Source organism: Mastigoproctus giganteus, chromosome 3, assembly GCF_048544385.1.
Source record: "Mastigoproctus giganteus isolate SK-2022 chromosome 3, ASM4854438v1, whole genome shotgun sequence".
Classification (NCBI taxonomy): domain Eukaryota; kingdom Metazoa; phylum Arthropoda; class Arachnida; order Uropygi; family Thelyphonidae; genus Mastigoproctus; species Mastigoproctus giganteus.
In genome coordinates this window covers 31200948-31215661 of record NC_143577.1, presented here as the reverse complement: position 1 = coordinate 31215661, position 14714 = coordinate 31200948, and the positions used below count along the sequence as shown (strand labels likewise).

General features: G+C 38.3%; 1 protein-coding gene across 1 annotated transcript in view; it reads left to right on the top strand.

The window, feature by feature from the left end:
* The window catches only part of LOC150087846 (cubilin-like), a 152143-nt gene that overhangs the window by 105587 nt on the left and 31842 nt on the right, over positions 1-14714 (top strand). Inside the window, exon 12 of the mRNA XM_090369233.1 lies at positions 1944-2168. Within this exon, the coding sequence (XP_090225359.1) occupies positions 1944-2168 (225 nt within the window). The remainder of the gene's footprint in view (positions 1-1943; positions 2169-14714) is intronic.

Genomic DNA, 14714 nt, shown 5'->3' with positions numbered 1-14714 from the left:
AAGCAGCAAATGAAGTAAGTAAACTGATTAAACTATTTTAATGGGATCATCAATCCTATAGCCTGTATATATATGCAAACATCTCTCCTGTTCATAAAAGTGTCTTATTGGCCGAAATGAATAACTGCACACCTGTAAGATTGACTTTTTCTGTAAGAATAGTTAAGTCCTTGGTTAAGGATGTGGTATAAGATGATCTAGACAGAATGGAATTATGGGAGGGATTTCATATTGGCTTTGTTGAGGGGAAAGCATGTTTGACTAATGTGATTAGCTACTACAAGATTATCAGCAAAGTGTTGGGTGAAAGGTATAACTTTGGCCACAAGGGTGGTTGTTTAAATTGGAGAAATGTAGTATTAAGGACAAGTTACTATGGATAAAGGGATAGTTAAGAAGGTTTCTGAACAGTGGATACAGACTGTTCAGAACAGTTTAGTTCTGATAATCATATAGTATATAATAAAATTCTTTCAGTAGTATATAATAACTCTTCCAATAGAGACCAACAAGTGATTATATAAAGTTGTGGTTATACCACATCTTGAATATTGCATACAGACTTGGAGATCTCATTTTTTGAAATATATGGACCTTTTGGAGAGGGTAATTGAATGCAAAGATAAAATGAGAGTGATATGCTACAGACCAGAAGGTTGTGAAGGGTATGATGAGAGCCCCTACTAGCAGATGAAATGGGAGAGCAAGTGTGACTGTTTATTATGGACAATTTCAACCGTCCCTTCTTGATTGTAACAAGTGGGAGGGAAACGGATGATTATTATGGGTGAACATAATTTAAATTAAAACTCATATTGGGGCTATCATTACGAATTGCGTATTGAAAAGTGCTGTTTTGTGCTATAATATTAAAGCACTTCAGTGTGAGAGAGGTGTCTCATTAATAGGCTTATTTTTTCTGACAGCAGGCTATAAAGTTTTAGCCCATGTCATATTTTTAAACATTCTGATATCAAATATATTATTGTTACATACATTATAAATGAATGCTGTTCTCCATGGACTAATATGATGAAGTCCTACAGGGTTTCATGTTTACTCCATAAATTAATTGTTTTCCATTTCCTAATTTTCCCAAATGTTATTTCTAGACACTCGCCTTGACTTCATTACAGAAATTTTGGGTATTTTTTAAGACTGATAGAAGATCTGTATATCTGTTATGGGTAAAGGGCATTTAAGTATAATGCTATTATACTTTGAAATTAATTTAATAAATTTTTAATTATTTAGAAACAGTATTTTGAATCCAGTGATAAACCAAGAACCACAACATGGATTGGTATTTTTTAGTTTTGCTATTAAATTTATATTATCATATGTAGTAATTAGGTTAGCACTCATAGCTTTCATTATTTGATTTTACTATGCATATTAGTATTTCTACTAAATGTTACTATATTAATGCTCTAATCTACTCTCTGAAGGATCACGTTTGGCTCCACATTTATTGTTCATGATGTTTTGCTTTATAGGAAATATTAACTGGATTCAGACTTAATTCTTGACAACACCTATAATCAGACAATATCAGACATTTCAGTAAGCTTTTGAACTTGAATTTCTGTAAATTGTCACTTTTGGGAAATACATGCAAAAGCAAGATGTTTAAAATCCAGAAGTAGAAAGGATAAATGAGGAAGTAAAATGAAAAGTTATTTTGGAGAATTTAATTGAACTGTAAATCAATGTTGATTAGCTGATCCACGAGTTCAGACTGTTTGAGTATAAACGTGCTAATTCAGAAAAATATTACCTATGGGAATATCATGCAGCAGCAATTGAATGTCTATGATAGAGTTGAAGTACAGAGTTTAAGGTGATAGGGATTCATGTTATCTGTGCATTTATTTTTTAATTGAGAAATTATTTACCAATTAGGAAATCTAAACTTATTAATGAATTAATTTATTCCTTTACAGTTATTGCACTTGAGTTGTCTCACTTGGCCCTTCAAACAGGTGACAAAATAGATATTCATCAATTGAATAATGCTTTAAGTACTGTAGTAACCATTTTTCCAAATATGACATATCTACCAGAAATATATCTTCCTGCTGAAACAGGTGTTTATGTTGAGGTGATCAGAGGGAAGTGTACAGAGATAAATGAACCTGTATTGTTTGCCAGTTTTGATATATTACCAAGTAAGTAAATAACTTTTTTATTTTCTGTATTAGATGTTTATATGATTATAATATCCCATTCTTCTGTGAATTTGATATTTGTAGAAAATGAAATAATACAGCATAGTTCAAAAGTAGCTTCAAAACTCTGTAGGCCTATAGCTAATTTTTTTCTTAAATGGTAAAACATACAAAGGATGTTTGAAAATCGTGGTCATCATGTTTTTATTAGTGCCACTAATGTCTGTGTGACTACCACCAGTCATGCAGCATACACCCCATGAAAATTTTGCGATACTTGCTGTAATAAGTCAGGCATTATGCGATCAGTAGCAAATCTGATTCTTGAATATTTACCTGCAATTAATTGAATGGCTATTGGTTGAACAGTAGTGGTGAACCTGATTTTTCATTCACTGTACATGCATCGTCCCGTGACCACCAAATACAGAGGATGCGGAAAGGTCAGGGAATGACCACCGCATATCCCTGGAGCAATGTGGTTTTAGTTGCTAATGCTCCTAAAAACCAAACAACAAACAAACATGCATCATGCTGGATGCTTGGTCAAATTTTGAGAAGGGATTTCAGATGTCTATGCATTATTTGTATGACTTTGAAATGTTTCTAATGTTTTTTTTATTTATTATATTAATGAGTTCAGTTATTAAATTAAAGGAACAGCTTTGCTTGCATACGTTGTAACAATCAGTTGCTATTATGTCAAATCTTCCAGCAGTGATGCAGTCCCAGATAGTGTTCATTATATTATGCTGAAGCATTTACTTGATGAGGACTTGTGTATCCTGTTGATTTTCTACAATCAGATCTTTTCTAAAATGCCTATCCTTCCTGGTGCCATTGTTTCATTGTGGTCTTACCAAACCAGGCAAAGATCCTTCCCTAGCTCATAATTATAGGCCAATATTTCTCATTTATTTATTTATTTATTTCGTATGATGTGATCAATACACGAAGGAACCAGTTTTTTCTTGCTTCCTTCGTGTATCGTGGCCGGGATATCCAACCAACCGGTTGGTTCGGCACCATCGTGACATCCAGCCCGAGGCGGGAATCGAACCCGCAACCTTTGAGTTGCCAGGCAGGCACTTTACCTACCCGGCTAGCCCGGTCGGCAATATTTCTCATGAGCTGCATGGATAAAATTTTTGAAAGGATGGTTCATACAAGACTCACTTGGATCCTGGAGTCAGAATCTCCTGCCAGTTCATCAGTATGGCTTTCGAAAAAACAGATCAACCCTAGACATGCTCATCAAATCTGAATCTCACATCAGCAAAGTCATTGTCAACTTATATCTTGAAAAGGCATTTGACACTACTTGGCATCATGTTATTATAATGGATCTTTACGGTCTAGGACTAAGAAACAGTTGCCTGAAATAATTCAAAATTTCTTGCACCTGCATTCTTTTCAGGTCTGATATAAAAACATACTCTCCACATCTCACATTCAGGTGGAAGGTGTACTGCAGGGATCAATTCTTAGTTCAACACTATTCACAATTTGAGTTAACATAACACAGAATATCCCAAAAATTGTTGAAGCTTACATGTATGCAGATGACCTTACCACTTCCTGTCAGTCTCAAAGTATGAACACCATCGAACGGCAGCTCCAACTTGCCATAACCAAAATAGAATCCTGGACTTTGTGGAACGGTTATTGACTATTAGAAAAGAAATGCACCGCCACTCACTTCTGCAAGCTACAGGCTCTCCATCCTGATTCTGAACTACAAATAAACAATATTCCAATCCCGCTTGTTAATACTGTTAGATTTCTTGGACTAATATTAGACAGCGAGCTAAACTTCCAAACTCACATCACTCATTTAAGAACTGCCCGTCTAAAATAGACTTTTATCAGTGTTATTCATGTCATGGGAAGCTGATCGGTATACCTTACTACACCTCTACAAGTCTCTAACCCACACCTAGATTACAGTTAGCATTAGCATTAGTAGAGGCATTTGATGCAAGAAAGCAAGCTTATGCAGCATCAGCCAAAAAAAAAAAAAAAAACCACTTCACCCCTCTGTTCGTTCAAAATACCCGTCCAGCTGAGCCTTAAACTTATTTAGGCTATCAACTTCCATGACAATGGATGGAAGTCTGTTCCACCAACCAACCACCCGCTGGCTAAAGGCAAATTTCCGCACGTCTGTCCTACATCTGTCTTTCCTCAATTTGAATTTATGCCCTCTCAGGTGATAATTCTGAGCGAGAGGAAGAATCCCATCAGCATTGAGCATGCTCAAACCATTCAAGGCCTTATACACCTCTATCAGATCACCTCACCGGTGCCGAGTCTCCAGACACTGTAATTTGCAAAACTTAAGCCTTTCTTCGTAAGAGCACCCCTTTGTTCCATTCACTAATCTTGTTGCCCTTCTCTGTACTCGTTCCAGCAGCTCTACATCCTTCTTGAAATGAGGCCTCCAGACCTGTATACAGTACTCTAGGTGTGGCCTGACCATTGCCTTATACAAGGGAATAATCACCTCCTTATCCCTGCTAGAAAAATATCTATATATCATTGACAATACACCATGAGCTACTCTTGCAGCCCGTCTGCACTGCTCAGAGGACTTCATATCTGCCTGCACAACCACCCCCAGGTCCCTTTCATTATCTACCACTGTCAGTGTAGTACCACAGAGTTGATACGTTGCTCTGGGGTTGCTGTTTCCCATGTGTAGTACTTTACATTTGTCAATGTTAAACTTCATTTGCCACCTCTCAGCCCATCTGCTCAACCTTTCCAGATCCTGTTGCAGCAGCATAGTGTCAGTAGTGTCCTTGACAACCCTGCCTACCTTTGTATCGTCTGCAAACTTCCACATTAAGCTTGATATACCCTCATCAATATCATTTATGAATACAGAAAACAATAATGGACTCAACACTGAGCCCTGAGGGACTCCACTAATAACATTAGTCCACGACGAGCAGTGTCCATTGATTACCACTCTCTGTCTTCTCCCCCTCAGCCACCCCTTTATCCACAGCAGCAATTTGCCTCCAATGCCACACTGCTCCAATTTGTGCAGCAGTCTTCCATGTGCAACAGTATCAAAAGCCTTTCTAAGATCCAAGTATATAATATCAAAGTTATTCCCTGCATCCAGTTCCTTTGTGACTGCATCATAGTATTCAATCAAATTGGTCAGGCATGACTTCCCCTTAACAAAACCATGCTGTGTCCGAGCTATAGCTGAAGTCTTGTCTAAATGATCCTGCAGTGCTTCTTTAACTAGTGCCTCCATTAATTTTCCTGGAAGAGAAGTTAAACTCACAGGTCTATAATTATTTGTGTCAGCCTTTGATTCTCCTTTGTGAATTGGGGTGACATTTGCACATCTCCAGTCTGTGGGTACCTCCCTTGAGTCCAAGGAAGCTCTCATAATTATGGCTAAGGGTTTGCTTACTTCCTTTGCTGCCTCCTTTAATATAACTGGATAGATCCCATCCACCCCGGGTGCTTTTCTTGTGTTTTTCTTCAACAATTTCTCCTCCACTTTACTCTCAGTTATTACAAGATTCTCTAGCTTACTGCTAGAGTTGAATACACCTCTGGCTTTCCCCTCGCTAAATAACTCCTCATGTGTGAATGTCGATGCAAAATATTCATTTAGTTTGTTAGCTACCTGAGCAGGATCATCAACAGTTGACCCATCGATATCAAGTGGACCAATCTGATTCATCCCCTTCCTTCTAGAGTTTACATAAGTAAAGAACTCTTTGCTGTTTTTCTTTGCATCCCTTGCCAAAGATTTCTCGTAATCTGCCTTCGCCTGCCTAACCTCCTTTGTAACTTGGTTACAGATCAACTTGTATCTATCATAGGCTTCTGTGTCATGTGTTAATTTGTATGTATCCCATGCATGTTTCTTCTCTGCCATATGCCTCATCAGTTCATCTGACATCCATTTAGGCCGAAACCTTGAACAATATTTCTTAGTTGGTATGTAAAGCCTAGTAGTTTCCAAGATAAGTTCTTTGAATGCTTCCCATTTTGCATTTGCTGTTGGTAACATCATCAGTTGGTCCCACTGTATAGAATTTAAATACTGTCTCAGTCCATCGTAGTCGCCTTTACGAAAGCAATAACCCTTCCCTTTACCCCTAATGGTAGTTACCTCTTTGAGTAAATCCCACTTCAGCACACTGTGATCACTCCCACCTAGTGGTTCATTTATCTGCAGATTCTTAATGCATGAAGAATCACTGCTGATAATCAAATCAAGAGTATTACTCCCTCTAGTTGCCTCCCGAACATGCTGATGTAGAAAACAATCATCCAATAAATCCACAAAAGCCTTGCTAGTGTGTGAGTGACCAGCCCCTAAATTCCAGTCAGTATCTGGGAAATTAAAATCTCCCATTATAAGACTCTCTGATTTACTGGCCCACTCTATTTCCCTGTACAGTTTCTTATTATACTCATCAGAGTCATTAGGCCTATAGCACCCTCCTACTCTCAATTTTGATCTCCCAATGCTTATGTCACACCAAACTGACTCGACACTGCACTGTCCAGTTCTCTGCAATATGACTCTGCTAGGATAAGCACATTAGAATGGCTAAGCATCATCCGGCACAGTGCTCTGAGGACAGCCCTGGGAGCTTTCAAAACTTTTCCACTCCAAAGCCTTTACATTGAAGCACATGGTCTGCACTTACAACTTCACAGAAAAACTTTGCTATCTCACTATGCTGCTAAGATCCGAAATCTCCCATTGCACCTTAGTTGGGAGTAACTGTATAATATCCAGTGGGATTCCTTTTATGAGAGTAACCACATAAAAAAAGAACCTGTGTTGCTCAGACTTAAAGAACATTCTTCATACTTGGAATGTTGATCTAAGTGATATTTCTCAGAACACAACTGTTCTGTACCATCCTGATTACATTTTCATGCATCTCATGATGACCACTTTATCGAGTGGGGAAGGATGTTTTACCTTCTTCCAATATCAGACAGTGGCATGCAGCCCGTTCTAATCTCAACTGCAATGCCTATAAAATATACACTGGCGGATTGAAAACTGACAACAAAGTATGTGTGGCAGCAGTTTTTCCTCCATGGCATACAGCTCAGCAGTACATCTCCACTGCTGAGCTGTATTCCATAAAGCTAGCACTTGACCAGATTGTTGAACGTTCCATTTCACCTGCGCTAATCTATTCTGAATCTCTCAGTACAGTCTTTGCCATAAGGGAGAATTTCTCTTCATGTCATCCTGCACTGAAAACTATTCACTATCAGTTACTCTCCTGCAGCGAGTCCAATCAGTCAGTAACATTTTGTTGGATACTGGGACATTCTAGGAATGTCCCAGTATCCAACCTACTGCTGACCTTGCCATTAAACAACCTCTTATTACATTCTCACAGCACCTTAAAGTTCCTTATATGGATTACAAGCCTGTAATTCGCAAGGCCTGTTATGAAAACTGGCAACAGATCTGGCAAAGTAATACCAACAACAAACTTTACCAGATAAAACAAGGTCCCGAGTTGTGACTCTCTGGATACAGACGAGAAGCGGTGATATTGACAAGACTGAGAATTAGGCATACTCATCCTACATCCTGTTTTTATTATTGGGAGAAGATCCACCCCAGTGGGTGGAGAAGTCCTGTCACACCCAACTTACGGTCCACCACTTTCTTCTAGACTGTTCTCTTTACTTATCCATCCGTTCTAGCACCTTTTTGTTGATCTGACCTTTTATCATTGGGATTAAGTATTAGTATTGTAAAAATAATGTGAGAAAGCATTTTTTTTTCTCCTTTTATAAGCTTCACATGTACAAACCAAGTGCATTAACACAGTTCTGCCAAAATCAACAATGAAGTTTGACGATCAAAACCATCTCTGAGGAATGCTAGAATTCACACTGATGTCACTCCACACACTGAATTGACTTTGCATTAGCAACACCTACCTACTACTTCTTGGGGTCACCTCTTGCCCAGTATATCCCAAACATGCTCTTTGGATTGAGATCAGATGAGTTGGGTGACCATGACAGGATGGAGAATTCATTGTCATGTTCCTGAAACTAGTTAACAACCTGCCAGGCCTCGTAGCATGGCATGTTGTCTTGTCAATAGACGGAGTTGTCTGGATTTACTGTTGTCACAAAGGGGTGTACTTGGTTGGAGATGATAGAAGATAGGCATTTCCATCAAGCCAGGGTGTGGGCAGCTCTTGTTATAGCAGACAAGCAGATCACAATCACGAGGGTAAATGGTCTCTGCTCCGCGCATGCGGCATGTGCATCCTTGGAAGGTAGTTTTGGACAAATATTCTTCATCTCAATCTACATGCAGTGCTCACAGTATTCTCAACAAATTGAGCCTTATCTGAACTTCCTTGAGACAGCTTTAATTAGGTTATCAGGCAAAAAGATAGTTATTATGACCAACGCAAATGCTTCTTCCACCATGTGGAACAGCCCCATAACAAATAATAAAGGTGAATTACCGGAGGAATTCATAATAACTAACGGACTGATTGTCTGGAACTCCCTTGGGCATCTGCCCACTTACTCATCCCCTTCTGGTCAGTCTTACATAGATGTTACTCTGTCGAATGCAACATTTGGGAGATGCATAGAAAACTGGACTGTTCACTCCTCTTGGTCGGTAAGCGACCACAATGTAATAACCTTTGACATAATATCTAATGAAAATGCGGCAGCTTTGAGAGGCACTCATGACTTCCCCAGATACAAAACTCGACAAATCAATTGGAATCCTTTTGAAAAACTACTTAAGGAAAAATTTACGGATGAAAAACTGACAGATCTTACTTTGGACCAACATCTAAAAGAATTGATGGCAATCATCGCCGAAATATGCAACGAGACAGTTAAGCAGAAACAGAGAAGACAAAATTCGGTTTCTTGGTGGTCCCAGAACCTTCTACTCTAAGGAATCATACATAGTGTGCAAGATGAGATGTTCAGGGAGCTAGGAGAGATGGTAGACCTGAAGATGAGATAAACCGATTGAATGAAATATACAAAAATGTGAGAAGGACATATTTCAACAATATTTACAAAGAAAAACGCTCCGCTTAGGAATGCTTAGTTAAACAAACTATGGACCAGGAGCCCTGGGACTTGATCTACAAGCTTGACTCTAGACAAAATCCATCCGGGGGAAATATTCTCCTCTGTACTTAGACCTGATAACTTTGAAACTCTAACATGGGCCGAGACTATGGAAACAATTTTGGATGATTATGCAGGATGAAACTGTACCAGAAAGTCTGGTACAAACAGGCATTCGTTTAGAACATCTTTCCTACGTAGGCCAAAGCCACGAAGATGATTTTGACAGACACGAGGTAGGTCTTGCTGTTGCGACTTTGCTTGATGGCAAATGCCCTGGACTAGACCTATTAGAAGTTACTATAGTTAAAAGAATCTGGAGCACCTGTCCCCAACTGATGATGAACCTCTTTAATGCCTGTCTACAATATGGATCCTTCCCCTCTCCTTGGAAAAAAGCAAATCTTAAATTACTCATTAAGAATCCCAGCAAATCAGGCAAATTCATACCGCCCAATCGCTCTACTTCCGGTCTTCGGAAAAATACTAGAGAAGCTGATTTCCAAAAGCACTATAAAGAAAGAAACCTAAACTACAGATATCAGTTGGCTTCACTGCTGGGATGACTACAGTGGATGCCATTAACTTAGTTATTAATAACGTTTCAGCCTCCAATGAAAAGTATGTCCTCGGCCTCCTTGTGGACTTCAAAGGGGCCTTTGACACCGTTTGGTGGCAAATTGTCCTGGAGAGGTTCCGAGAGGCCGGGATCTCTGTGCCTATTTATCGTCTCATCACGGATTATTTCCAGAATCGCTCACTTGTCTCCAGTGGATCCTGCTCTGTTGCGAGACCTGTGACTCGCGGTTGCCCTCAGGGATCAGTTCTCGGACCAGTATGCTGGAACATGGTCCTCGATGGGTGGCTGGCTACTGAACATAATTGCACTATTAAGATCGCTTATGCAGATGATTTAATTATCCTTGTTTCTGGAAACTCCAGACTACAACTTGAAATCCGTGCTAATGAAGTCCTATCAGACCTAGATGAGTGGTGTAGTACACATAAATTAACTATTTCTGTTCACAGAACAAAACAAATTCTTCTCAAAGGAAAATCAGACCCAAATAGACCTCCAAGTATGAAGATTAAAAAACAATCAATAAAATTAGTTAACTCGTACAAATATCTGGGAGTTATGTTAGATAACAAACTTCAATTCATTACCCATGCTAAATACGTACTAAGCAAAATCAAGACTTTGACAGGCAAAATAATCAGAATTACCAAAGGTTCTTGGGGTCTGAAACCCTCCACCCTCAAGCTGTATTACAAATGCATATTTATTCCTATTGTCTGTTATGCTGCGGGCACTTGGGGCCCCACTGTAGGCAGAGTCGTGGTGGAAAAAATCTTGACTCAAGTCCAGCGCTTCTTCCTGGTTGCAACTTCAAGAGCTTGTCGCACAATTTCAACGTCGGCACTACAGGTAATCAACGGCAAACTGCCAATTATATACGAAGTACTGTACAATTACTTTCAGTATTGTAGAAGGAAGGGTATTGCAGCACAGTTCAACCAGTTTTCTGTTAACCTGGACATGCCAGTGAAAGAAGACAACACTAGATTAAGAAACCAGTTCCTCCAGGAATGGCAAAACAAATGGACGAATAGAAGAGTTACTACCCTTTTTATACCTTAGGTTGCCAAATTTGACAAAAAACATTGGTCCTGGTTTAACCCAGGTCTTCACCTAACTTTCCTTCTATCCGGGCATGGCAGCCTAAACTCACTTATTTACTCTGGGTTTAGCTGTGTCTCCTCTTTGTAAATGTGGCTCAGAGGAGACAGTCCAACATATAATCTTAGAATGTCGATATTATGTAAACATTTGATTTGAACTTCAGGCATTGACTGAAGTTTATTGATGTAAATAAGTTTTTAGAATGTAAAGAAAATTATCAGGCACTGGCTAACTTTGCAGACAAGGCTTTCCGCAGAAGGAAAGGACTTACCGACTGAGAATAATTATGTAATAAGTGTACTACCACTGTATATATTGCCTTGATATTAATCGAATTGTTACAGGACCTCTGATGAGGAAATTTATTTGTGTTTATTGCCGGAAGGCAATATTAATGTTTAGAATATACAAGTCGATGTGCCAGGTTCACTGTTGGGTGGGCGGTGTCCTGGGACTTCGGCCTCTAATAAGGTGCATAAATTGTAAATCTTAAATTGTATAAATTGTAAGATATATATCGGACCTCATTGTAACCAAACTGGAAGGTTCTAACTATCTGTATAGTTGTATAAGTTGTTGAAGGTTAATGTAGAAAATGGTACCTTCAACAAATTTTAATAACTGAGTTACAGGTGTTATGGATATACAGTATGGTCAAATGTGCAGCTATACTACATTGGTCTCAGGCAAGAGACTTATTGTTTGTAATAATTCCTGTGAAGTTGGTGGATCAAGATGTTTTGTAAAACCACAAATTGTAAATATTCTACAGTTACTCTTCAGCAGCGGATAGGGGAAACCCTGGAGCCCACAGAAAATAATAAAATACCTTGAATTTCCATCAAGCTGCCAATTAATGGTGATCAGAGGACCCAGGGCATGCAAAAAAAAAAAAAAAAAAAAAACAGTCCCCAAACCATAACACCTCCAGCCTGCCAACTCCGACATGCATCCAGATACTATGGCCTCATGTTGCTTTTTCCAAGTATGGATTCGCCCATCAGCATGATAGAGTTCGAAATGAGATTTAATAGACAGGGCAAGAGATTGCCACATGTCAGTGGTCCAGTGTTGGTGCTTATATGCCCATACAAGGTGCAGTTTCTTGTGCCTTGCAACAAGCATGGGTATTCATAATGGCCATTGACTGCCATAAACTATAAGGCCTAATGGCTGGTGCATAGTCCATGTCGATATTGGTCTTGCTTTCCTATGTTGTACTGGGTGGTTAGCTGGGCCACTGTGCTGCATCGCTGCTGTGTTATGAGATGAGACATATGATGCTCACCACTGGTGTTGACCACACATGGCTGTCCCACATGTGACCTTTGATTGGTTGTTCAACCACTGTTGAGCTAGTCACCATAGACTCATGACACTACAGAATGGGAACAATGTTAACCATTACATGTTAGTCATATTGACCATTCCCAAAATGTTAAAACATTTTTTTCCTGCAACATGCTATGTATGCTTTGTTGTGCATTTAATGGTTTTTTTTTTTTTTTTTTTTTTTTGCAAGGTTTTTAAAGTGCTTAGCAGCAACAACAGCATTCATGTTGATATCATGTTGATAAACCTTGCTTAACAAACTTGAACACCTAAAATTAGATTAAAATTAATTAAAACACTTTCACTTCACATTTTAAAAGCAGTACAGGTGACCCCCGCTTAACGCTGATCATTCGTTCCAGAAAAACAGAGCGCTAAGTGAATCCGCGCTAAGCGAGCGCCGCTTTCCCATAAGGTAACATATGTATTTATGAGCTGCGGTCGGTGCCATAGTATATTTCCTAATCAATAATAAACAGTAATGAAAAGATGCACAAATGTCGGTCAAAATATTTAATATTCAAATATTTGCACATATAAAATATTCTGCATTACATACGTATGTATAATGTGGTAACTACTTGCGTATCAAAAGTAAACTTAAAATTCCAATTAAAATAATGAATTTAATTGATTTAATTTAATGGACGAATTTAATCATGAAAAATGTGTGGATTTTGAGTTGAACTTTGGCCCTCTTCCAAATAAACTAAAAGGGGTATTAATTTTAAATGGCCCGCAGCATTACCACCCAACAATAAAGTCAACTGATCCTTCGCCGTTTTGAAACCTGGCATGTTTTTTGTTCTTTCAATATGAAACTTCTTTTAGGCATTCGTTTCCACAGAAGTCCTGCTTCATCTATGTTAAAAACTTGTTGAGAAGTATAACACATAATACCCCTCTTCAATAATTTTAACAAGTTCTTTTTTGAAAGTTTCGGCTCCTTGATCTGCACTAGCAGCTTCTCCCTGGATTTTAAATTTATTCTACCAGCCCTTACCAGATTTAAATGGTTCCACATTTTTTTTTTTTTTAAGGCGAGTTTTCTTCAGATCATCATATTGGCTAATCTCTCTCTCTCTCTCGCTCTATTTTTTTTTTTTTTTTTTTTTAATATTTAACTTAACTGAATTCTGCATTGGATATTATCTTCAATAAAATTAGTTAGTCTTTCCATTTCAATCCTAATAGCCGGCCTAGCCCTAGTTGCTTGCAGTGGAACAGCTATCTTTCCCGCCCCTAAAATTATTTCTTTATTTTTTTGTTTATAATTGTTCTTACAGTTAAACTTGCAAGGCATAAATTATGGCACACATCCGCTTGTCTTTGACCGGAATCGATTCGCTTCAAAACGTCTAATTTGATTTTCAAATTCAGTCTTTTTCTTACATTTATAGTCTTCGTACTGCGCCCAGACGTTGTTGCTTTTTCATTCCTATCGGTCATTATTAGCTCTTCGAAAATGTAACCGCGTTGGTTGAATTAATTATGATACAATGTTCAAGTAAACTTTCCGTTACGCATGATGTCTAATATCGTACTGAGCGATGAGGAGACTTCGGATAAATGCATATAATGCAAATATTACAAGCAATATACTTGATCATTTTTAAAAATGTTGATCTCGGAACTACGTAACAAGTCACTGTACTGCAATTAAATTAGTGTGCGAGAAAATTTCACTGAGCGTGGGAAAATTTCTCAAGTCGGCGTGGGAAACAAAACGTTTTAATGCTGTTTTGCAATTCATTTTCAAGCTATCGACTCCCTCAAATGAAACGATTTCGTTAAATATGCCAAAAATGCAATCTGTAAAAGAGCGTTATAGTGATCTGTGACAGCGTTATAGTCAGATACGGGTTATAATATAAGAACAGCGTTATAGCGAATCCGCGTAAAGCGAACCGCGTTATAACGGGGGCCTGCTGTAATTTGTTTATTGATTCTGTAAAATGTTGAAGCTGTACATTCAGTATACTTAAACTCATTGCTTATTACAGATGACATTTTTGAATTCATTTTGGCATTCCTTTATTTTCTGATGCAAAGCCAACAGTGTATATTATTTATTTTATTTTTATTATTATTATTATTTTGGAATATATATTTTTTCTGCCGTGTAGTGTCTTTTTCTGCTGTGCATTTCATAAATAGAATAAGGCAAACTGTAGAGGGGATGGGCAGTTTTCTTTTTGGCTGATGCTGTATAAGCTTACTTCCTTGCATGATTTTCCACTACGAATACTGATACTAAAGTGGCATTTGAGATTTAATAGATAAATGCAAAGTACTGCATTTAGGAAGCAGTAATCTTTGATTTTTGCCATTTGGGTGGCACCAAACTCAAAGCAATTAATAAGGAAAAAGACTAAGGGATGATTATACAGTCTGATATGAAATTT